The sequence below is a fragment of the Gobio gobio genome, assembly GCF_949357685.1.
Source record: "Gobio gobio genome assembly, chromosome: 18".
NCBI classification, from domain to species: domain Eukaryota; kingdom Metazoa; phylum Chordata; class Actinopteri; order Cypriniformes; family Gobionidae; genus Gobio; species Gobio gobio.
This window is the reverse complement of record NC_137111.1, coordinates 22195182-22220877: the sequence shown is the minus strand read 5'-3', so window position 1 is coordinate 22220877 and position 25696 is coordinate 22195182. Positions and strand designations below refer to the sequence as shown.

The 25696-nt window shown below is 39.7% G+C and overlaps 2 protein-coding genes across 4 annotated transcripts in view; both read right to left on the bottom strand.

The window, feature by feature from the left end:
• Positions 1-245: 245 nt before the first annotated feature.
• On the bottom strand, positions 246-20240 carry map3k9 (mitogen-activated protein kinase kinase kinase 9). The gene is made up of 11 exons (XM_079842479.1): positions 18631-20240; positions 16351-16764; positions 11357-11537; positions 9310-9458; positions 8698-8873; positions 6247-6487; positions 5903-6025; positions 5691-5814; positions 5485-5597; positions 3118-3840; positions 246-1141 (listed from the first exon to the last, which is right to left on the bottom strand). Exons 1-11 carry the CDS (start codon positions 19010-19012, stop codon positions 741-743), a joined length of 3027 nt encoding a protein of 1008 aa, XP_079698605.1. The 5' UTR covers positions 19013-20240; the 3' UTR covers positions 246-740.
• Positions 20141-25696, bottom strand: part of slc8a3 (solute carrier family 8 member 3) — a 71697-nt gene continuing 66141 nt past the window's right edge. For all 3 annotated transcript variants that reach the window (XM_079842482.1, XM_079842480.1, XM_079842481.1), the window contains one exon: positions 20141-23991. In XM_079842482.1, the coding sequence (XP_079698608.1) occupies positions 23615-23991 (377 nt within the window). In that variant the 3' untranslated portion in view covers positions 20141-23614. The remainder of the gene's footprint in view (positions 23992-25696) is intronic.

The window sequence follows — 25696 nt, the reverse complement described above, 5'->3', positions numbered from 1 at the left end:
GCTACTTTCTGCTGTCTCAGACGACGACATCTTTGTCCAGTGTCGCCACCGTAGCTTCTCTATGTGCTTCGAAAGGGAGGGGTGAGCAGTGGGCGGTTGCAATTCGCAACCTCACTGCTAGATGCCGCTAAAATTTACATAGTGCACCTTTAATTCTGCTTCTCGAGTAAATGTATCTTGATTTAAGAATGTTTATTGTACTAAGAAAACTAGACAAAAATATAACAAAATTTTTTTTTTTTTTTACAGTGTAGGACTGTATACGTGTTGAATACTTCTAATGTTGAACTGAACATGGTTTAGACCAGAACAGCATCTGGATTATGCACAAACCAAACACCTTTGGTTTATTCTGGGTCATTATTCCTTATCAGTGAGGTATCAGTCCATAATATAGTAAGTATTTCTATATCCTGCTGAAAAAAAGAAAGAAAAAACATTTCAAACCAGCCTAAATCGGTTTGCTGGTCTTAGCTGGTCTTCTAGTACAGTTATGAGGGATTTTGGGCACTTGGGCAACCAATTGACCACCCAGCTAGCTTGACCAGGCTGGGACACTATCTTAAAGCAGCTAAGACCAGCTTAATCTTCAAGCAAAAAAATCTTAGGCTGGTTTAAGCATGTTTTTTTTCACCAGGTTGTCCAGAACTCCTCTTTGATTAATCGGACGGTCTAAGTGCTACATCTGAAAGCAAGTGGGTCTAAATTTGTGAGTGACTAATACGTTTGGAGGGGTGAAATCAAGAGCAGAACCCTGGTCGCACTCTATAAGGTGAGTCTCTGGGATCTGATGAGAGAGGCCGTGTCCCATCCCTGTAATGTCCTTCATCCTGTTGGTCCAAAAGGCTGTCATTCACCCAAGGAGAACAAGGGGTTGGTGGTTCCATTGGAGTGGGCAAGACGACCACGCCTCCTCCAAACTCCACAGTGGACGGGGTTTCAGTGCTGGACGTGTGGGCGGGAGATTCGCCCCACTGGGATCCACAGCGTGCTCGTGGACAAGGGCGGGGCCTAGACAGGAAGTCCAGAGTCTTGGGACGCTCAGGTTGAAAGCGACGACGTGGCGTAGGTGGGAAGATGAGATTTGGATCAGGAAGACGGGGCACCTCTGAAGGGTCCTCACTTAAGGTCCACGGCGTCACTGCACATACGACATCACAAAAGGCACACAAATGAAACAAATATAGCTATGAACTGAATCAATTTCAGTCAAAGGATTTCAAATCACTATATTTTGTGTTAGTAGATGGTCAATGGTTTAAAAAATTCTCTCTAAATGTCCCCTCTGTCTCATAAACTATCTCATAAATTTAGTTTCTAAACTTGTTTCTGACTGTTTCTATAGCAACCGGAGCTTCTAATGGCAGCTGCAGTGATGCGATGACTTTACTAATCAACAATTGGCTTTTTCATTTAGAAGGCGGGGTTTATTCGCCATATTGGGCGTTGCACTTTCTTCCATTCATCAGTAATGGGAGTGCACCATCTTCCTATATATAAAGTCTTTGGTATAAATAATATTTAAATATTATTAAACAGTGAAGTTGTTTTTATTTTTCTTAAAGTCCCCCTGCAGTCAATAATTTTATCCCTTAAAATCTTTGAAAAGCATAATGACATTTACATTTTTTTCTGTAAAAATAATTTCTTCATGCTTTGAAATAGCTTGAACGTAACTCTACACCCTAGCTTTATATGCGGATTTATGAATATGCAAATTTGTCCCCGCCTCAATCACACCAGTTCGGACTACCTGATCCACTTGATCAACTGTAGTAAATGCTACACAATGGCAAGCAGAAATATTGGTTTATCCACACAAAAACTGATTCAGAAGAAGAAACAGATTTGGTAAACGCTTCAGTGCGTATTTGTGTTTGTGCTCTGGAGAACATCAAATGTTTCTATTTACAACGTGTTTTTGCAGCGTTGAGCAATGTAGCCAATCATAGACATGTTTGTTGATCTCTTGAATGCAGAGGCCAATCTGGGGTGTTTAATTTAGTCAGAATCCACTCACCGCTCGAAACGCACACTTGCGAATCCCCCCATTAACAAAGTGCAGACACAAAGTAAATAAGAGATTCATTGTGAGGTATGGACAACTTTTGATCATAACGGAACTTTGTGAGATCGCGAACTGAGAAAAGTGCTTGTAAAGGGAGCGGTCTATGTGGCCATATATGTGACCCTGGACCACAAAACCAGTCATAAGTCGTACGGGTATTTTTGTGGCAATAGCCAACAATATATTGTACGGGTCAAAATTATCGATTTTTCTTTTATGCCGAAAATCATTAGGATATTAAGTAAAGCTCATGTTCCATGAAGATATTTAGTAAATGTGCTACTGTAAATATACAAAAAAAGTATTAGTAGTAGTAATATGCATTGCTAAGGACTTCATTTGGACAACTTTACTTTTTTTTGCACCCTCAGATTCCAGATTTTCATATTTTCAATAGTTGTATCTTGACCAAATATTGTCCTATCCTAACAAACCATACATCAATGGAAAGCTTATTTATTCAGCTTTCAGATGAACGATACATACATCTCAATTGAAATGACTGGTTTTGTGGTTCAGGGTCACATATAATTCATTCAGAATTTGAATAAAAGTCGACACACAATGGTTATTGAAATGATTAGCCTTTGGCTACACTACATTATCAAACAGATAATAATGTGTTGCTAATGTTACACAAACCATGTTCCCGTTCGCCATCCCAGAGGTGTTAAAATCAGCAGGCAGCAGCATCACTAGAAATAAAGATAGGAAAAGCTCTGCACGTTGTCAGGATTGGTTACATGTTTGTGACGGTAGGAATTAGGCGCGGTTTCAAAACACTACGTTTTTGGAACTTTCTTTGCACATGGTTTGTCTTAAACCATATTAAAAACACCACATTAGACATTCAACTTCATTTTCACCACAGGGGGTCTTTAATAAAGATTATGGCAAACCTAAAAGGCTTTCTTTTCAAGAATGTCATTCTGTTATTGAGGCTTCTTTCTTCATTATGATAACAGGACAGTATCTCCCTATTTTAAAATAAATTAATAGATTCAGACAAAAACATAAGCATCCCATCACTGTTTGCATGAGTTTCTCACCTGTTGTTTTGGAGGGTGTGGTAGGGGTGGGATTGTGGTTGTGATTGTTATGGGCAGGAGAGCACCCCGTCTTTATTGCGCCATCTGAAGGAGTGCGACGAAGCCTGCAGGCTGCACTGGGTGCAGAGGGCACATGTGTGGGTGTGAGAGACTGGCGAGGGTGGCGTTTAAAGCTCTCCAGGTGGGTGTTGACCAGTGGGTTCAGAGGAGGCGGGTTGTTTCTAGAGAGTGTGGGGGGCGTTGGTGGGCGTAGCACGAGCAGCTCTTCACTGTCAGAGTGCAGGAGAGAACGGGTTGAGTTACAATCAGACACAGTTGAGAGAGACAGGAGTGTCAGGGAAGTGGGCAGAGGGGGAGCGCGACGGGGGCTTTCACGTTTGAATATTTTGCGTGTGGGTGGGCTAGCACTACGACTTTGACCCCCGGTGCGGTGAAACAGCCCTTCCCATCGTGGACGCGCACTCTCTTCCACACGCACCAGGTCCAGGAGGTTATGACCTAAACCGATAGCAGCCAGTGCCGCCCCGCAGCCCAGCAACACCAGCTCTGATCTACGGCTTCCACTGGGGCTCCGCCGCGTATAACTGGGGGAAACATCAGAAGCTATTCCAGTCGTGCTGCTTTCCATGCTGTAACTGTCGGATCCATCCCTGTGGAATGGGATGCAGAGGTATGATTGGCCAGGAGAGTCAGCTGACTCTGATGTGAAGCAGTCCTCATTTTCTACAGAGAGAGAAAGAGAGGGTTGGGGGGGGGGAGAAAGATTTCACAATGTTGCACCATAACCAGACTTCACAGCTTGTCAGTTACAAAGGGAAGATTTTTGTATTTCTGGTTGCTTATTCTCCTTTGTTTCTAATATTATAATGTAAATTTCGACCTATTTAGATAAGCTTAACCCAGTCTATTATTAGTGAAATGACAGAAATGTCAAAATAATTAAAATATTATATCAGCCTGATGCAATGATGCCAACATAATGTCAATGTGACAGATATTCAAAAATTGGAATTCGACCGCGCTCCACAGGATACAGAAATTGCAATTACAGGAAGATGATACATATTGAGTCAGACACAGAAGAATTTCATCAGTCCAAATCAAGTTTAGTGATGATTCATTTTGGCTAACTATTCTTAAATGGATCAGATTTATTTTCTCAATGAATACATTTTTATTAATAATTTCTATTAATTAATTATTTTATTCTATTAATACAATTATTAATTTAAACTCAATTAATATGTTTATTAAAAATAATAATATTAATGATTCAGTACTGTCAAAACCATTCACAGTTATAAAAACTTTTGCCAATACAGCATCACAAAATGTCCACCACACAATCAATAAAAAAAGATATTGAACATTATAGTTAATGATTGAACATTATTAATATAATTTTCTGTAAATAACCTCATATGTTGTGTGTATGAAAACATATTTATATGTAAATTATACAACAACAACTATTCTGCAAAACTATAGTATTACTAAAAAGGGCACTTACAACCATTATTGAAATGTTTTAACTTTCAATCATTTCATTTAATTCTACTCCTTAAATTCAAATTCTGCATCCTGGTGGCTACATCAGTTGAAATTCAGGAATTGAACTGGTAGCTACAGTTGTGATGTAACAGAAGTAGTGACAGCTACAGCCGAGAGCAACAGATAACAAACAACCGGGAACAAGTAGGCGGGAACTTGGTTCTATTCTTCGGTTGTTGATTGGATGAAGGCAGATCTAATGTGAGTTTACTATTGATTGTAAGAAAGGGGCGGGTTTATGGGGACTAAATGATTGGAGAAGTCAAGTATACGTCACAAGAGAGAAGTTGGTTGTATCCAAGCGGCAACCTCCCGCAGTTTCTCTTGAAGCCAATACGGAAGTGACTTAAACTGCAATTCATCAACTGGCAGCTAGGGACAGGCTCCAGAAGGGAGCAGAATCTCATTGAGCCCCATGTTAAAATGCCCAACTTTACAGCAGATTAAAACATGTTTACAGCCTGGTAAAATTGTGGTTTTGGTCTATACGGCTAATTTTGCCCTTCGTGACAACTGTGAGGGGGGTGAATTTTTTTGAGGGGGCTAAACTTGCTTTTTCCTCTGGATTTAAACATTCTTGGAAACATTTGGGATAGTGTAAGTACACAAGTCAACAAAATATATAACATTGTTCTAGTGGTTTTTGGATATTTTAATCCAAAAACCTTATATATTGTGCCTTTAAATTCAGTGCATCAGCCTTTACTCCCTGCCACTGTATGGTATTAATGTGAATGCAGCAAGGATGTAGTGTAGATGGAAGACGTTCAGAACTGGTCAATGAAGATGCCAAACAAAGTGTAATGTGAGTGTTACCGGTCTCTGCCAGGCTGCACACTCCCGGTACAGCAGGACTGTGTCTGGGGGAGCGCCGCAGGTTTGGAGCGCTGCAGGAACGCTGCCGACTGCCCTCTTTAGGAGTCCTCAAACTGAGTGATAAACACATGCACACAGAGGTTTGTAATTGTACAAACATTTGGTGAAAGTTTATGCTATGTACAGAAACACACATACACGCACACCTCTCATCAGCACTGTGTTCTCTTTGCGTTCTCCCTTTTTTGCGTGAACTCTTCCTCTCCTCCTCTTCATCATACTGGAATGCAGCATTACGACCCCAGGCTTGACTTCCGACCCCAGGGGTCACTGTCGGCATAAAGAATGTTCTAAATTAGGAACCTGACCATATATTTGATATCCAAACAAATATTCACAGATACATAAACGCACTTACGCTGGATCGCTCGGAGGCGTGGCAAAACAGGGGGGCTGTTTGGAGGGGTGGAGTTACTGCCCAGGAGACTCCGCCTCCTGTCCAAAGAAGGAGACGCTTGGACTGTGATCTTATGCTGGAAATCTGAAACACAAATATGTCATTATATACACAAACATTCATATGTCATTATATACTTACACAAAGGCAATCCCACAATGCATTGTGTAAAAACTTCATAGCAAAAGTATAAAGAGTTAAATCTAATTAAAAATGTATTATTTTACCCAATGCAAATCTACTGAAATCAAATGTGAGTTGAATCGTGTGTGCTTCACATGAGGAGTGCTATTTGAAATACTCACCAGAAGGCAGGCTGATGCGGTTCCCGTCACGCAGTTTAAGTCGACTGCGCCGGAACTTTCCATGGCGGTGTTGCACTCGTGGTTTCTCCTGGTACAGCTGGTGGATGATAACATTGAGCTCTCGCTCCAGGATGTGAATCTCTCTTTCCGCCAGTTCCTGCTCCCGTCGCCGTAAAGCCTCTTCCTGGTACTTCTGCTGTAGAGCTGCACGACTCAGTTCCTCCTCCCAAGATCTCAACTCCTACAGCAGGAATGAGAAAGATCCAATTTACTCATCATTCTGATCTATGTAGTGTGTATAATCTGATAAATTCATCTGCCGCACTTGACACCACCATACCTGACACCAATTCATCTGGAGTTTGGCACCACCACAACTGTGAGTTTAACAGAGACTGGATTGCAAATAAAATGTTTACTAAATGTTCAATGTTATGGTATTTATTCTGAGAAATACGTTTATTTAGCTTGATTTAGCACGTGTTTTAATTTGGGGACAAACATATATAAATGCAGGGTTTGGCATTAACTTTTTTGCTCACCAGCCACTATGTGGCTAGTGGTTTTCCAAAGTTACCAGCCACTCAGCATTTTCACTGGTCACAATTTTGACATTGAAGCCATATAGATATTTTTAATATCATCTCATAATTTTGCAGCTGGTATATTAGGTTGCGTTCACTAAAGACCCGACCCATGGATCCATTATGCAAGCGCAACTGGCTTTTAAAGGGAATGTGAGACGACACTCTGATTGGTTTATTGCACGTTATGCCCAAAACACACCCATGACTCATTAAGAGACTAGGTACAAACCTTTTGGACCATGCCCCCAGTGCGCCAACCAGTTTTTCCATCGTTAAACTAGGAAAAGTGTATTCGGACACACCCTAAGTGCACCTGCGCCATGTGCTTCAGACCATGCACTTAGATTGTGAAAATAGGGCCCTGTGTTTAAGTGAATACTCTGCAAGCATTTAGTCATTATTTTGTGTGTATTTGACTGTTTAAGCACAGTACAGAACTCAATTCAGTACTGAGAGGCAGCTTTATGTGCGCGCACTGAGGGGAGGCGGGTTTGTGTATCAACTCGCTGTAGGACAGATGAGAGAGCGAGAAAGCGGAAAATTAATATCGGAAGCGTTTTAAATATTTCAGTATCGATATGTATCGAAAAATCTATATTTTTGACACTGCATTGCACATAGTTTATTATTTCAGATAGTCTTTTTAAAAGACTACAATTGAAAAAATGTATGGCCTATCTTTATAACATACTTAAGCACTAAATCAGCATATTAGAATGATTTCTGAAGGATCATGTGACACTGAAAACTGGAGAAATTATGCTGAAAATATTTGCTTTTCCATCACAGAAATATATACCATACTATATATTATTTTTGTTGAGTTTGGTTTTAGGTTAGTCAGTAGTATTTATGTATTTTTATAACTTTAAGAAAAGTATGTATACAGGTTGAGTAAATGTTTTTTCGTGTTTTGCACCCCAACTTTAAATTAGGTGGCCTTAAGTACTATGTACTTACATCCAAATATAAGTACAATGTAACAATGGTGGGGTGGTATGGGTAAGTATCAAATGATTAATTAAAATTAAAATTTAGTACAAAGCAGTTAAACGGATAGTTCACCCAAAAATGAAAATTAGCCCCATGATTTACTCACCCTCATGTCATCCTAGGTGTATATGACATTCTTCTTTCAGACGAATAAAATGTGAGTTATATTACAAAAGTCCAGGCTAATCCAAGCATTAGAACTGGATTTATAGTTGCTCTGTTTTTGAAGTCCATAAAAAGTGCATCTGTCCGTCAAATAACGTGCTCCACGCGGCTCTGGGGTGTAAATAAAGGCCTTCTGAAGCGAATCAACGCGTTTGTGTAAGAAAAATATCCATATTTAAAACTTTATCAAGTAAACTATCGGCCGACCGCCTTCTGTGGAAAAGTGTTGAATGTTGAAAGTGAAACGATGCGTACGTGACGTCATGACGAGCGGACCTGGTCGCGAACTTTCAACAATTTTTCCATACATTGAACAGGGAAGGCGGTAGGCCGAAAGTTTACTTTATAAAGTTTAAAATTATATTTTTCTTACATAAACGCATTGATTCGCTTCAGAAGGCCTTTATTGACTATTTATTAACACCCCAGAGCCGCGTGGAGCACGTTATTTGATGGGCAGATGCACTTTTTATGGACTTCAAAAACAGCAACTATGAATCCAATTCTAATGCTTGGATTAGCCTGGACTTTTGTAATATAACTCCGATTTTATTCGTCTGAAAGAAAAATGTCATATACACCTAGGATGACTTGAGGGTAATTACATTATGGGCTAATTTTCATTTTTGGGTGAACTATCCCTATATATTAGGTCACCTAATATAAAGTGGGTCCTTGTGTTTTGCTATTTTGACAGCATGCAAACCTTCTCTTTGGCTCTGAGCTGGTCAAACATCTCCTGAACCTCCAGCTTCCAGTCATCCTGTAGGGATAAGAAGGAATCTGCTGGCATTTCAAAGAAGCCCGACTCCTCGATAGCTGTCAGCTGGTCTAGAATACTGGTGAAGGGGGGTCGAGCATGAGGGTCCACATTCCAACAGTCTAGAGCAGGTGAGAGAAACAAACACCACAGACAGACTGTCAGCTGTCAACAGACCACTCAGTCTAGGACAATAAGCCTTTTGGTAAGTGAATCTATTTAGATTTCTATAAATCCTATTCAAACTCATTCAATTAAAAAAAAAATGTCATCATTTACTCACCTTCAAGTTGTGCTGAACACAAAAGAAGATATTTTAAAGAATATTGGTAATCAAACAGTTGACGCCACCCATTGTCTTCCATAGTATTTTTTTCCAACTATGGAAGTCAATGGCTACTGTCAACTGTTTGATTACCAATATTCTTTAAAATATCTTCTTTTGTGTTCAGCACAACTTGGAACAACTTGAAGGGGAGTAAATGATGACAAACTGTGGGTGAACTATCCCTTTAAGTTAATAAGTTACAGTCATTTTAGTATATGAGATTTTCTTGCCTTCCATCAACCGGGCAAATGGCTCAGGACAGGTGGAGGGGATCGGAAGGGACAGTTTATTCATGGCCACACCATAAGCTACCGCCAGACCATCAATGCCACGAAACGGCACCTCTCCTGTCAGCAGCTCCCACAGTAAAACTCCATAACTGCGAGAAAGAAACAGACAGAGAGTTTGGAGTTTAAACAAGACTACTGACAACAAGCTGTCACCCACATTATTTGTGCAAAGACTAGCAGAATCCTATACAGTAACACTGTAAAATGAATGACAGGTATTATGTTCCAAGTAAACAAAAAAACCTCTATTAACATTTCAAAGTGTACTTTGCAGTGTCATATTCTTTCAAATGTAAAATATGTCCTTTAGTGGCCACCTGGGCAAAAAATGTTGACACAACACTGACAGAAAAGACAGCATGGTAAGTTTAAAAACCTTAAAAACTGCTATAAATGATAAATATGAATGTATATTTATCTGACTCAAAGGAACACACACAAACAAAAACATCACACCTTGTTAATGTAGGTAGAGAACAAAGTATCCAAAGATCCACAGCTCTGACACTTATTGAGAGATTTTCTATTTTTATGTCTTTGCTATTCACCCCCCCCCCCCCCGCCCCCCCCGACTGCACAACCCCATACAACACACAGACCAGCCGTAGAAACTGGGCCAATGACACCATTTGTTTGTAACCATGGTAACCAAAACCTTCATTGGATACTGCCATCTGTGACCTAGAGTTCGGCCAACAAAACTGAAATATGGCTGTACAATTTGTGCTATAACTGTCTGATTTTCTCCCATTATGTATACATTATTGTATAATAATAATGTTATTGTGTGTGTGTGTGTGTGTGTGTGTGTGTGTGTGTGTGTGTGTGTGTGTGTGTGTGTGTGTGTGTGTGTGTGTGTGTGTGTGTGTGTGTGTGTGTGTGTGTGTGTGTGTGTGTGTGTGTGTGTGTGTGTGTGTGTGTGTGTGTGTGTGCGTGTGTGTGTGTGTGTGTTTACCTTAATATCGAAATTATTTCAATTCAGTATTTTACATACACTATATTGCCAAATGTTTTGGGACACCTGCCTTTACATGCACATGAACTTTAATGATCTCCCATTCTTAATCCATAGGGTTTCATATGGAGCTGGGCCACACAACTCTTCTGGGAAGGATTTCCAGGTTTAGGAGTGTGTTTATGGGAATTCTTTTAATTCTTCTAGAAGCACATTTGTGTGGTCAGGCATTGATGTGGATGAGAACACCTGGCTCTCAGTCTCCGCTCTAATTCATCCCAAAGGTGTTCTATTAGGTTGAGGTCAGGACTCTGTGCAGGCCAGTCAAGTTCCTCCACACCAAACTCGCTCATCCATGTCTTTATGGACCTTGCTTTGTGCACTGGTGCACAGTCATGTTGAAACAGGAAGGGGCCATCCCCAAACTGTTCCCATAAAGTTGCGAGCATGTAATTGTCCAAAATGTCTTGACATGATAAAGCATTAAGAGTTCCTTTCACTGGAACTAAGGGGCCAAGCCCAACCCCTGAAAAACAACCCCACACCATAATCCCCCCTCCACCAAACTTTACACTTGGCACAATGCATTCAGACAAGTACTGTTGTACTGGCAACCGCCAAACCCAGACTCGTCCATCGGATTCAGAGAAGCATGATTGGTCACACCAGAGAACACATATCCACTGCTCTAGAGTCCAGTGGCGGCATGTTTTACTCCACTGCATTGTGATTTTTAATAGTTTTAGTTAACTGCTTCTATTATCCTTAAACTAAGCACATTGCAACAACTACAAACTAATCTAAAAATATAATCTAAATTTACTTTATCTTTTGAAAGATCAAAAGTTTTAGTTTAACTTATTTTACCATATTGCTAGAGAATTGTTAATTGTTTTTTTTGTTTTGTTTTTATGAAGGAAACACAGGGACAGTATGAGAAGGTAAAGACTTGCCTACATGACAGCTACATAGACTGACTTGCCTTTGGTGTAGCTAGGTCAGAAACACTCACACACATTTCCTGGTGCCCACCTCCAAACATCACTGCCCTTGGAGAAGGTCGAAGAGCGGATGACCTCAGGGGCCATCCAGGCGTACGTCCCCGCCGCACTCATCTTTGTGGTCCGATGCCACTCTCGTGCCAAACCGAAATCTGTCACCTTCAGAGTCTTGCTGCTCAGATCATCGTTCTCCACACGTTCCAGAATCAGAACTGTGGGGTGGAGTTAATGTCAAATGTGAGGATTGAGTACATGAAACAGAGGGGCTACAGCAAAAACAGAAGTCTGACTGACAGGCAGCTTTGTCTAGGAGCTGTCCACCATAGTGGTGCTGAATAGGTCAAACCCTTCACTAACATAACTACACAAGCTCTAAACCACATTGGAACACACAGTATTGCATGATTAGAAAAGATGAATATCCAGGGATGGTTGGTTGTGCAAGCTGTAACAGTTAAATATTAGATTTAGAGTTTCAAATGTTTCTTGATATACAACACAGCTTGGCTGTAAGATTCTGAGTGTGTTTATCTGTAAGTTGGTGTTGTTAAAATTAGCTGTCTTTGTTTTTCCACAACGCAACCAATGAAAAGCTTAGAGACTTATCTTTGAACTACAGCGTCCAATTGTCTGCAAGGTCCTATGCTAATTATACAGAGTGGCCTATGAGAGCCCAGGATGTGTTTTGAGTAGCCAATCAAGTGGCGAGGAGTGAAGGTGAGTGCAAATCCACTGTAATAAGCTTTGGGTTTAGAGGATCCAATCAGACAAGTCAACTGCCAAACACAGGATTACAACCAACTTACACACTCAGAGAGCCAATACACTAGCCAAGCCCAACTATAAAAACACACAGCAGCATGAAGAATCCCATACAAACCATTACCACGAAACACTAGAATGCAAGCAAAACTACATGACTGTAGAAAAAAGCAGTCTATGATTGCTGCATCAGACAGGGGTCTTAAAACTGGGGGCCAAAAGGGGGTGTTGAGGGCTCCATGGAGAATTTGATTTTACAAAACATATTTTTCTTTTTTTATTCTATTTATTTATTCTAATACTTTGTTGGGCTGTCTTTTGCTTTACGGCACACATTCGCTGTGGTGTTGTTTCAATAAGCTTCGATAAGTCACAACATTTATTTCCATCCAGAGTTGCATTCATTTCTCACCAAGGAAAAAGCATGCAAACCGATTGCCTTAAAGGGTTAGTTCACCCAAAAATGAAAATAATGTCATTTATTACTTGTCCTCATGCCGTTCCACACCCGTAAGACCTCCATTCATCTTCGGAACACAAATTGAAGATATTTTTGTTGAAATCCGAAGGCTCAGTGAGGCCTCCATAGAGACCAAAGAAATTTACACTCTCAAGATCCATTAATGTACTAAAAACATTTTTAAATCAGTCCATGTGAGTACAGTGGTTCAATATTAATATTCTAAAGCGACGAGAATATTTTTGGTCCACCAAAAAAACCCGAAATAACGACTTATATAGTGATAACCGATTTCAAATCGCGTGTCAAACCACCAAACTGCTGAATTCACGTGACTTTGGTGCTCCGAACCACTGAATCGACTCGCTGATTCGATACGCTCCAAAGCTTCATGCAGCAGTGTTTTGAAATCGGTTATCACTATATAAGTCGTTATTTCATTTTTTTTGGCACACCAAAAATATTATCGTCGCTTTATAATATTGATATTGAACCACTGTACTCACATGGACTGATTTAAATATGTTTTTAGTACATTAATGGATCTTGAGAGTGTAAATTGCTTTGCTCCCTATGGAATAAAAAAAAATATCTTAATTTGTGTTCCGAAGATGAAAGGAGGTCTTACGGGTGTGGAACGGCATGAGGGTGAGTAATAAATGACATTATTTTCATTTTTGGGTGGACTAACCCTTTAAAAAAAAACAAGTAAAGTGAAATAGGAAAGGTATGTTGTGCTAACAAATGCTTAATTGGAATAGTTCACTTACACAAGAGTTCTAGTAACTAAAAAAGAACTGTAGAGAGTACTTGATCTTTTACTTTAGATTTACTATTGACTTAGTATAGCTACCATAGACGTTACCATTGTTGTGTTTTGCATGCTGAATTCTGAAGTATGTGTGTGACTCAAGCATGGTCAACTGCAAGATATTGTTACAAATATAGAGGGATTATATCAACCCAATTAAAAGTTGTACAGGCGTTTATGATGTAAGTGTTAGCACTAAAATTGTAAACGATCATTATACAACATAAAGGGAAAAATTACATAGATTCATTTTAAAAGGTGACCTTAATTTCTTTCTGAATCATTAACTATAGTTAATTATTCAGTCAGTAGCTGGGTCAATTTTTAAAAGCAACCTATTTATTACTTCTCTTCCTTTGAAACCAAATAGCTGTGATTTCTTGTTGCATCGCTGCATCAATAGGAAGAGAGTTATAATAATATGAATGTTCCAAGTGCCGATCACCGATGAACACCGTGTGAACACCGATCACCATAATGGTGAAGTTTTTATGAAACATTTTATGAGTAAGCAAGGAATAGTATGTGAATAGTACAGATTACTAGATTTTTTACAACTAAGTTAAGACATTAAGTAAAGTTAACTACTGTTGGATTTTAAATATCCCAAAGATTTTCAATGGGGTTAAGATCTGGACTCTTTGGTGGCCAATTCCATGTAAAAATAATAATAATAATAATAATAATAATTTGTTACATTTATATAGCACTTTTCTCTGCACTTAAAGCAATTTACATGGAGGGGGGAATTTCCTCAACCACCACCAATGTGCAGCATCCACCTGGATGATGTGACGCATGGGCGTCACTAGGCTCTTTTTAGGGGGGTTAATCTGCGTTAATCCACTGTGGCGGCGAATAGAGCGCACATCAGAAGCAGAGGTGTGTGCGTTGATCTGAGTCTCATTGGTCTGTCACCGCTCATCAATGTCAAAATATTTGAGAAAACCAATCAAATCAAAGTAGTCGGGCTTTATGTACGCACAGATTCTGCTAGGGCTGAGCACGAATTTTTGCAGCAGGACTGACGTCAAGAGCGAGATATGTAGCTAAACAAAACATTTCATATTTGACAGCTGCTTCTTTAAGTCAGAAATGTTAAACAAATGACAAAAATATTCAGGCAAATTAATAAACTTTTGTCTAATTTCGCCATTTTGATTTGAAATAGGCCTATGTAATGTAATTTATAATATACATTTCAAACAAGAAATAGGCCTATTAACAAAGCCGTTTTAGTCAGATTAGGCCTAAGTAATGGCTTAATAGTAATGAATGTGTGCATATTGCAAATTAATAATTCCATTTGTAGCTCTCAGTAAATAAAAAAGTTCAGCTTTTTTCAGCCTGTATTGGGCATAAGATTAGTAGCTAATGAATGTGTTCATATTGTGAATAAATTTTAATACATTTGGTTACCTTTCCTGTTAGCCTTCGAAAATGATTCATAAAACATATAAATATCAGTCAAACATATGTTTACTTTCTTCACTGACAAAAATGGAAAGACTTTATCAGTCATATCTGCCCACTGACATGGTTTTCAAGCTATTGTTATTTAATTTTTTAAACATCTTAAAATGCACATATGTAGATCTTTGAAATCTATATTTTCTCGAGGGGCCATGTCCCCGAAACAAAATAATAAACAGCCAATGTCCTAATATGCATACTAATAAGCTACTAGTTAATAGTGAGAATTGGACCCTTAACTAAAGTCTTACCAATTTTTTTTCATACCCTTAAAGGGTTAGTTCACCCAAAAATGAAAATTCTGTCATTAATTACTTACCCTCATGTCGTTCGACACCCGTCAGACCTCCGTTCATCTTCGGAACAGAAATTAAGATATTTTAGTTGAAATCTGATGCCTCTGAAAGTCCATTGGCTCAATGGCACTCTACACTCTCAAGACCCTTAAAAGGTACTAAAGACGTCGTTACAAAGTCCATCTCACTACATTGGTTCTAAAATAACTTTATGAATCGGCGACAATAGTTTTTGTGCGCAAAAAAACCCCTAAATAACGACTTACATAGTGATGATGATTTCAAAACAAAGCATCATGAAGCTTCGAAGCGTTATGAATCACTGAGTCGAATCAGCGGTTTGAATCGCCAAATTTCAGCAGTTTGGCGGTTTGACACGCGATCCGAATCATCATTCGGCTCATTGATTCATAACGCTTCAAAGCTTCATGATGCTTTGTTTTGAAATCGTCATCACTATGTAAGTCGTTATTTAGGGTTTTTTTGCGCACAAAAACTATTGTCGCCGATTCATAAAGTTATTTTAGAACCAATGTAGTGAGATGGACTTTGTAACGACGTCTTTAGTACCTTTTAAGGGTCTTGAGAGTGTAGAGTGCCATTGAGCCAATGGAGGACTTTCAGAGGCATCAGATTTCAACTAAAATATCTTAATTTCTGTTCCGAAGATGAACGGAGGTCTGACGGGTGTCGAACGACATGAGGGTAAGTAATTAATGACAGAATTTTCATTTTTGGGTGAACTAACCCTTTAATGGGGGCTGATGTGACGGCAGCCATATTGCGCCAGAACACCCACCACACACCAGCTTATTGGTGGAGAGGTGATGAAGCCAATTAGTATATATGGGGATGAATAGGAGGCCATGAAGATGAACAGAGCCCAATGGGCAAATTTGGCCAGGATGCCGGGGTTGAAGGACATCCTAGAAACTTTAATGATCACAGAGAGTCAAGACCTCAGTTTAATGTGTCATCCGAAGGATGGTGCTTTTTGACAGTATAGTGTCCACATCACTATACTGGGGCATTAGGACCCAAACAGAACACAGGATGAGCACCCCCTGCTGGCCTCACTAACACTTCTTCCCAAGAGGTCTCCCATCCAGGTACTGCTTAGCTTCAGTGGGCAACCAGTGTTGGGCTAGAGGGTGATATGGCCCTGTATATTGAGGTCCTTGGCATTAAATGTTTGATATGTTAGGTGGGGAAAGATTTCTTACTGTTGCTGGACTTCAGGTCTCTGTGGATGACGGGTACGATGGCCTCGCAGTGCAGGTAGAGCATGGCACGAGCAATCTGTACCGCCCAGTCCACCAGCGTGTGCGGAGGGATCCGTTTCCCAGCCAGGGCCCGGTTGAGTGGCCCACCGCGGGCATACTCCATGACCAGACAGAGGTTGGGCTCCTGCAGGCACACTCCCAGAAGGCCCATGATGTTGGGGTGACTCAGCATGGCAAAGAGCTTGGCCTCCTGACGGACACTCTCCAATGTCTGTGACACGTCCTCGTCAGGGTCCCGTCGAGCGGCTTTCACCGCCACCTCCTTCCCTCTCCAAATGGCACGGTACACTTTTCCAAAACCTCCGACGCCGATCATTTCTTCCAGGGCCAGTTCACTGAAATCTATATGGAGCACTGAAGAGAGAAACAGAATATAGGCAGTGCTGGGTAGATTACTTACAAATTGCAATCAGTTATTGATTCCAAATTAGTAACGTAATCCATTACATTACACATTTAAGATAACATAATCGGACTACTTTTTGATTACTTTTAGATTACTTTTGACCTAACTTATTTATCACATCGAATTGAATAGGATCATTTATATAAAATACCATACTGATATATATAAAAAAGAAAATATATTTAATTCTTTGTTATCAACAAAATGAAGTGCATTAAATAGTACATTACGTCAGGGTTTCGTCCCAGACTGGGGCTCGGGAGTTTAATGAAAAGCTGTTAAGTAATTAAGTCATAAAAATAAATTAAATAAAAATAAATAACTTTAAAATAAAAACATTAAAAAATAAAACTCTTACAAAAAAAGATACAAAAATATTTTGTTAACCCACATGTCGTGTGACCATTAACCGACATCAAAGAACTGTTAACTTAATTTTATTATTATTATTATTAATATTATTTACCTCGCTCTCAGGGGGTACTTCATGTAAATTCATTAGGTCAAAGAGGTTATTTGAGAGACTGAATTAGAAAGGGGCAGTACATGAAAACAAACAGGTACTTGTGATTTATGTGCCATTCACATGAGTAAAAGCTCAAATGTGTGATATATTGAGGCAGAGAAATATCAGCAGCATTCATTTGCAGAAAGCACATTCAGACGGCGGGATACATGCTTTAAAATCGATGGCTGACGTGGAAGAAAATGGAAAGCAGTAAAACAAAGATGTGTGCGAGACCGTCTCCTCCTCTCCCTGGCAGTCGTGATGACGGTGTGTCTGGGCCACTGTGTCTCTTATTAATATTGCAGTTGGCAGGAACCACATAATAAAAAAGTAGGCCAGCGGCCATTCAGGAAAAGCAGACGACCACCAGCAACACATAACATGCGACTGACAACACAGGGGCACACGCACCATAACAGCGAGCATGAGAGAAACAAAACATAGAAGACATGTACACTTCCTCATCATAAGCACAAACACAACAACACTGAATTCACATAAAAATAATGGAAACATCCTCACATCCACAAATACACTATATGGCTTAAAGTATAAGGACAATCCCTTGCCGCCAATAAAATGTTGAGTCTGGTGTGGAAGAAATTGACTGGCTTGCCCAAAACCCAGAATCAGTGCTGAAGCACTTGTGTCTGAATGGATGCAAATCTAAAGATGTGTAAGCCTGCTGAAAAATCCATATTAAGGGAAGGTTCACCTAAAATGACATATTTTGACAAATGTATTTTCCCATACAATGAAAGCCCACCCTCTTTCAAATGATCTTTTGTGTTCCACAGACGAGAGTAAGTCATTCAGTTTTGGAGTACATTTTTAGATTAAATATGAACTATTCCTTTAAGTATGTAGTTGTAGTCTTTTGGAACATGACAGCTGTGATTCGCTGGTTCAAACAGGGTTATAGCTGGTAGACCATCATTGAACAGCAATGAGAGGTTTTTTTTGAAAACGGTTATCATGTCTAAGCTTGTTTGCTGGTCTAGTTAGTCTCCAGGCCTGGTCAGTTGGTTGATTTAGAGGGTTTTTGGGGACCTCTCAGCTGGTTAGATTGGAGGGCGAGCTGGCTGACCAGTAAACCAGCTGAGCTCCAGTTTGGCTATTATGGAAGACCAGTAAACCATCTTAGACTGGTTTAAGTTTTTTCTTCTCAGTAGATGGAGAATGTGTGTGTAGCTATTGATCAGTGTGGGGGAAAACAACTAAACACAAAACCTAAAACATGTTATGTGCTATAGTGAAGGTTGATGTAGCTTATATGTATTATGTAAATAAATATACGGTTACTCACAATGTAACTGAGGCACCGAATAATCGCCGTAGTCTTCCGGCGTGTCCCGGATCTTCTCCGAGATGCCGTTACTGCTCACGTAGTTACATGGGAAAATACCAACCCGGTCCTCGATCAAACCTGTCCACCACCCCTCATCCCCGGACACCAGCGAGTCCTTGGACAACACCTCTACCCGGTCCCCCTTCCGCAGACTGAGCTCATCCTCGGCAGTAGCTTCGTAATCGAACACGGCGGTCCAGTATCCGGCTCCGGACGGGGACACCACCGCCGCCGCAGGACCAAATGCAAGGAGACGAGATCCCGGCCGGCGCTCTGCGGCTTCATCGCCGCCTTTGCTGTCCGGGCCGCTGCTGTTAAAGGGGAAACTGAAAGCATCCATACTGCCGATCCATAAGGGCGACCCGGCCCGGTTCAGCTCATCACCTGCCGCAGAGCTCAGGACAAGGCGCAAAGTCGCAGCATAAGTAGCTACTAATCCGAGCAGTTTCTCGCCTCAACAAGCTCCAGACCCGCCGCCCGCTTCATATGGGACTGCTCGGGCTCGATAAATGATCTTTCGGTCCCGAACATAAGGCACTTTTTGCTTTAATTGGCTACAACATTGTCCCGCACCCCTCAGCCGCTCCTGATCCAGCACTCGCCCCCCTCCCAGCACATGATTCCAGTGGTTTAACGTGTTAACGAATCCTCGATGCCTGCGTTTTGATTGGCGAAATGGCGCATCAATCACATCTCGCCTCTTTATAGGACCCGCCCACTAAATCTCTATCACAGCAAATGCGGGAGAATCCTTTCAGCACCACGGGGCTGGACAGCGCGCGGGCGCACCACACTAGAAAAAGGTTGAGTTGAGCAGAAAAATCAATACATTTCTATTCAACACTGCAAATATAGTAAAAATGACCACGGCTAGCTTCTTGTAGCATATACAGGGGGCAAGGAGAACAATTTACAGGGTGAGACTGGGATTAGTTGTCACACATTTACACCAGTGAATAGGTTTACTTCTGTGCAGACATAGACGTTTCTAAGCCTTTACAGTTATTGCCTTGGAGAAAAACGATATAACTCATTGGTATAGGTCACATTGACCTTTTATGACATTAAACAGCCTATTACAGGCTTTTAATCTAAGCATAAACAGTAAAATATTTATGAAACAAAATATTTTATTAAACAGCAAAAATGTAAACATTAATTCACAAAAGCGTCACATCACTGTTTTGGCAAAATGTGTTTCAATAATAAAAATGTATAATTTTAAAATGTCATCTGACATTAATGAAAAATACAGTTATAGGCTACCTTTATTATTTAGTCGACTCTCACCTGAATATTAGTCCGGTTTTATTGTGATATATTATACACATATAGCAAAAATATGATATTCAAATTTGTGACTGTTGGTGACGCAAGCTGACAGAAATACAGATAAAGACCAGATCAAATTGATCACAACTGATGTCAGAGAGATTTTTCAAATATTTTTTATTTTTCTGTTGACCAAGATAATTCAAAATAAATAACTCAGCGGACATAAATTAATTAAATTAAGGTAAATTTCATGCATAATTCCCTGAAAATAAAACACGTTTTTTTAGTGAGAGAAGAGTAAAAAAAACAACAAAAAAAACAGCAATAAATGAACATAACCACCATCTGCTTCATCACCAGGCTGAAGAGGAGTGTGTTTGTGTGAGAGAGAGTCAGACCCCTGATACATTTGTAAGACTTGTGTGATTTCAAGGTTATAAGTGACATCATCTGAAATCTCTTAAACTAGTTCACCTGCATCTAAACAGCTGGAAGTGTTAGTTGGCAGTAGAGAAGTTCGAAGCTGGTGGTTTCAGCTGACTTTCATGCTCAACCATCATCCTACATGGAGGCTCGCCCGCACCTTTTCATAACAGGCATCAGCAGTGTAAAGTTAACTCAAGTGTGCGTGTGTGAGTGTATACTATATGTCTAAGTGTGTGTGATTTGATCAAGGCAGAGGCAGGAAGAGCAATGCAAAGTCTGAAACACTTGAGCCCAACACTGAGAGCCCAACACTTGGCTGATTCAGGTTGGCTTTACAAGAGGTTTACAAGACTGATACCTCTACCACAAACCATCTCAAAGATACACGTGCTCACATGTGCACAGATATGGTGAAGATCTACTGTAGTTTAGCTGCCCTCTGAATCAGACAGGACACATTCAACAACACATGCTGGCAGAAAACAAGAGGCTTACTGAAAGTCGAATACAGTGTAAATGTACTGATATTTCTCTTCATAAGCATATTCATCATCATGCCTAATACTGGTACACAGAGCAGCTTATGAGGTGTGTGAGTGGCTGTGTTCCAAAACCAAGTGAGCCGCCTTGCTGTCTACTGCCTACAAAGGGAACATCAGAAGATTTTCATGTTGATAAGCTAACAATGTGATCGCATAAAAATACATAGCAAGGCTGCATTTATTTGAGCAAAAACAGTATATTCTCAAATATATGTTATGATATTTCTATTTTAATATATTATAAAATGTAATCGATTCGTTATGGCAAAGCTGAATTTTCAGCATCATTACTCCAGTGTCACATGATCCTTCAGAAATCATTCTAATATGCTGATTTGGTGCATCTTTTTTTGTGAAAAAAAAAAAACAAAATGCAATTTTTTTTCAGGATTCTTTGATGAATTGAAAAGGTAAAAGAATGGCATTTATTTTAAATAGAAATCTTTTCTAACATTATAAATGTCTTAACTGTCACTTTGGATCCATTTAATGCTTTCTATCTGAATAAAAGTATACATTTCTAAAGAAAAATCATACTGACGTCAAACTGTTACGGTAGTGTACATAACGAGAGAGAAAAAATACATTTGAAATGAAAACTTTTTTCCATTTTGGATGGATATTTCCACTGAGCTCACTGCAACGAATTAAGAGGTTCTCCTAGAAGAATACAAGCAATTCTGACTAAAATTTGTCCAAAATGAGGCATCTTAGAAGGCTGCATAATCATTTGCATATATTATATGTATATGATGCTGTCTATGTAGGCAGTACATGCTCACAAAGTCAGTGTGTGTGGATAAAGAATGTGTCTGTTGTGTAGCTAAACTAAACACACTCCCGCCTTTCTGTACAAAAACAAAAGTTTAAATGATAAAAAGAGCATGGCTGAATGTTCAGTGCGATTTGTTGTGAGTGGTCTGCAAGTGGTTCTTTTCTTTAAAGCACATTGATTATGAAAAAAGTAGGAAGCACAGAGCAGGCTGAAGCAATGCCGGCAAGTACATTTGCAATTTGGATGGAGAGTTTCAGAGAAGAAACTCATTTTCAACTGCGCTCTCTCACACGCGCACGCGTAAATAGCTGTATATGAATGTAAACAATAAAAACGGAGCACGTTTTCTGTAGGTGCTGTACTCCAAACACTGGTGTCCAGGATACAACTGATTTGGCCTGTATTTGCAATGAGGCTAGAAAAAAATACGAAACACATCAACATACACACACACACACTCACGCACACAAAATGCATGATGAACATAGAGGAGGAACAGGGATGTGGCCCCCCTGTGGCCCAGAGAACCACTGCAGCTTCTGGGTGGCAGTCTAAGGTTCTGTTCTTTGGTTCTGGGCTCTTATTGGCCATCCTAAACAACTCTTTATGACATCACTTTCCCCCAGATAATACTTCTAGAACCCCCACCCACATCCTCCCTTTTCAGCTCATTACAGCAAAAATAGGCACGAAAAAACACTTTCGTCCATCAGATGAATTGATGACCGCGCTGATGCAGCTCTGCCTAAAATCTCTCTACGGCTTGCTGGAACTCAAAAATACCCTCCAAAATCACGCAACAGTCTCGAGCGGTTTGTACCGCTCCATTCTTGCTCTCTTCTGGACCGAAGGCTTGTAAACATTACGAACCACATTAAAGGCCCCAATGAAATACACTCAGAATTCACCACCGATATCACTTCAGACACTGTTTAGATGCACACTTAAGGAGCTCCTGGTAAAATGGTCATGTGATTCTATACAGAGGGACTCTCTGGGGTGAAGTGGGGGGGTGGGGGGTCTCTTTGGGGTGCTTTATATTTGTTCAGCGACACTGAAAGACTAAAATACAAACAGATTTTTTTTTTCTTTTTTAAAACAACAACAACTGTAATAGCAGATGCAGTGCACTTTCCTTCACGGTGTTATCAGAAAATACACTAGTGATTCATTTTTATGAACGTGTAGCGGGTTCAAATGCAAAAAGGCCTCATTTTCCCTCTTTAACGCTTTTTTTGTTTTTGCATTCTGTTCTGCAACCCTCTGAGGCCTCTGTGATGCTCGAAAAAACAACACTTGGCGAGGAAGGAAATACACAAAAGTACAGAAAATATATGGAAGCAGATTATATCCATACAGGGAGAAAATGCAGTGTTCAGCCATTGTTCATATTCGTCTCTCTTCTCCGTGTCAGGACTTTGGCCTGACGGTAAAAGCTGTAAGCTCTGTGAGTTCTTATTAAACTAAACAAGGACAAAATAAATAAAAACTTTATGGGTCCTTCAAATGTCACTCAATAACATGTAGTTATATATTTTCATTTTTCTGTTGAAATATTACTTCTAATCCTGGAAGCAGATTTGAAAATAGTCCTTTGATTCCTTTAATTCTTTTTGTTATTTTTTTGTCTTTTTTTCCCAAAATACTTTTCATTAGAAAAAAGTCGTTCTCAGCAGGTGTTGAGAAAAATATAGATTGTGAAAAGCTCAGACTCCAGGTTAAGACTGTCCCACCCCTTAGAGAGATGCTTCACACGCTTCATCTTCAGCACAAAGGTATCTGAAGAATGAATGTCCTGCTTAAAACCTTAGCGACCTTTTCCAATCAATCCTTAGCTCTTCCTCTGTCATTTACGACTAGAAGAAGTTTCCTCGCATCTATCTCTCCTCAACTCCGACCCCCACCCCACCCCTATCTCTTCTCTTCAGAAGCCTTGTATATGACAGTAAGCCTCGAGACTGGAGAAAAGGATGTAGAGAAACCAGAGACTGAAGAAAAAGAGTGTCGTGAGGATGCGCTGTCCGCGCGGGCCGCCCAGCTCTCCACCGATGTGAGGCCTGCGCCGGTACAGCAGGACGCCCACCGCCAGGAAGGCAAAGATGGTGAAGAGAGTGACAGAAAAGGCCAGGGAACCTGCTGGCACCTCGAACGGACGGCCCTGCATATGCCAGTAGATGGCGGCCACTGACCACGCCACACCGATTCCCAGGAAAACGTTCACAGCGTTGCTACCGGTCACGTTACCGATAGACGCGTCTGCGTAACTGTCCTGCACCGCTGAAACTTTACTGGCAAAGGTATCTGAGGAGAAAAGAGAGATGCTGATGGATATGCTTTCATAAAATAGCATAACAATCTATGATTAACACATTAGGAGGAATCTAAAATGTATTGATTTTATGACACGAAAAAGTACAACATACTGTATCAAAATTTCCTCCCTGAACCAAAAATAAGCAGCAAAATGTACTTTCTGACATCAGACAGCTCGCCTCATTAAACGCAAGGGTCCAATAGAGAAACTGGTTATTTAAAAACAAATCAACTATATAACTATAAGTGGACCTCAGGGAAAACCATAAAATAATAACAATTTACACGCCGGTTTACAGCCGGCAAGATGTTTTAATGTCTCTTATGCTTACCAAGGCTGCATTTATTTAATCAAAAACACAGTAATAACTGTAATATTGTGAAATATTATTACAATTTAAAACTTGCTGAATTTTCAGCATTATTACTCCAGTCTTTATGATCCACTGATAATATTACAGTTTTATTAATCATTTGAATCAGCTTTTTTGATAATATTTTTAATAATATTTTGCATAATTTTGTTGTGTTTTTTTAATATGTCTATAGTCTTTATTCACTTTTATTTTAGTTTTCGTTATTTTAGTACATCAAACTAAATTAATACGCGAAATTTTGCCTTAAATACATTACATTTTATATATATTTTTATTTTATTTTAGTTAACATTTTTTAATTTCAAGTGACGAAAATGATTTTTTTTAATGGTATTTTCAGTTTTAGTTTTAGTTGACTATAATAACCCTGCCATGATCCTTTAGAAATCATTCTAATATGCTGATTTGGTGCTCAAGAAACATTTCTTATTGTTATTAATGTTGAAAACAGTTCATAATATTTTTTGTGATACACTTTGGTAACTATTTAGAATAATGGTCATTAGATAACATTAGTTAACTTCATTAGTTAACATGAACTAATAACAAACTGCACTTATAAAGCATTTATTTATCTTGGTTTATGTTAATTTCAACATTTACTAATACATTATCAAAATCTTATTAACATTAGTTAATGCACTGTGAACTAACGTGAACAAACCATGAACAGCTGTATTTATATTAACTAACGTTAACAAAGATGAACAAATACAGCAACAAATGTACTGCTCATGGTTAGTTCATGTTAGTTAATACACTAACTAATGTTAACTAATGATCATTATTCTAAAGTGTTACCTACACTTTTTTTACTGTCACTTTTTTGAGCACAGTATTCATTTCTTTAAATACTATTAATTTTACTGGACCCACACTTTTCAAAGTTAGGGTCTATGATATGACCCCTTGAAAACGTCTCGGTTACGTATGTAACCCTCGTTCCCTGAGGAGGGAACGGAGACGTACGTTAGTGACTAACGAATGGGGGTTTCGCTTAGAAGCCAATCATCTTCTTCGTATTCAACAGCGCCCAATGGCAGTGCCAATGCCATGGGCATGCGGAATTTGCATGCGTAACTCCGCCCCACCTCGTGGGTATATCAGGAAGTACGCTGGCAACATCGCATTATGTTACTGCTGCAGGAGCCAAGACTGAACTCCGCGTTCCAGGCAGCACAGCTGACGTGGCAAAGGAAACGTACGTCTCCGTTCCCTCCTCAGGGAACGAGGGTTACATACGTAACCGAGACGTTCCCTTTCGTTCAGTCACTACGACGTACGTTAGTGACTAACGAATGGGGGATCCTATTCAA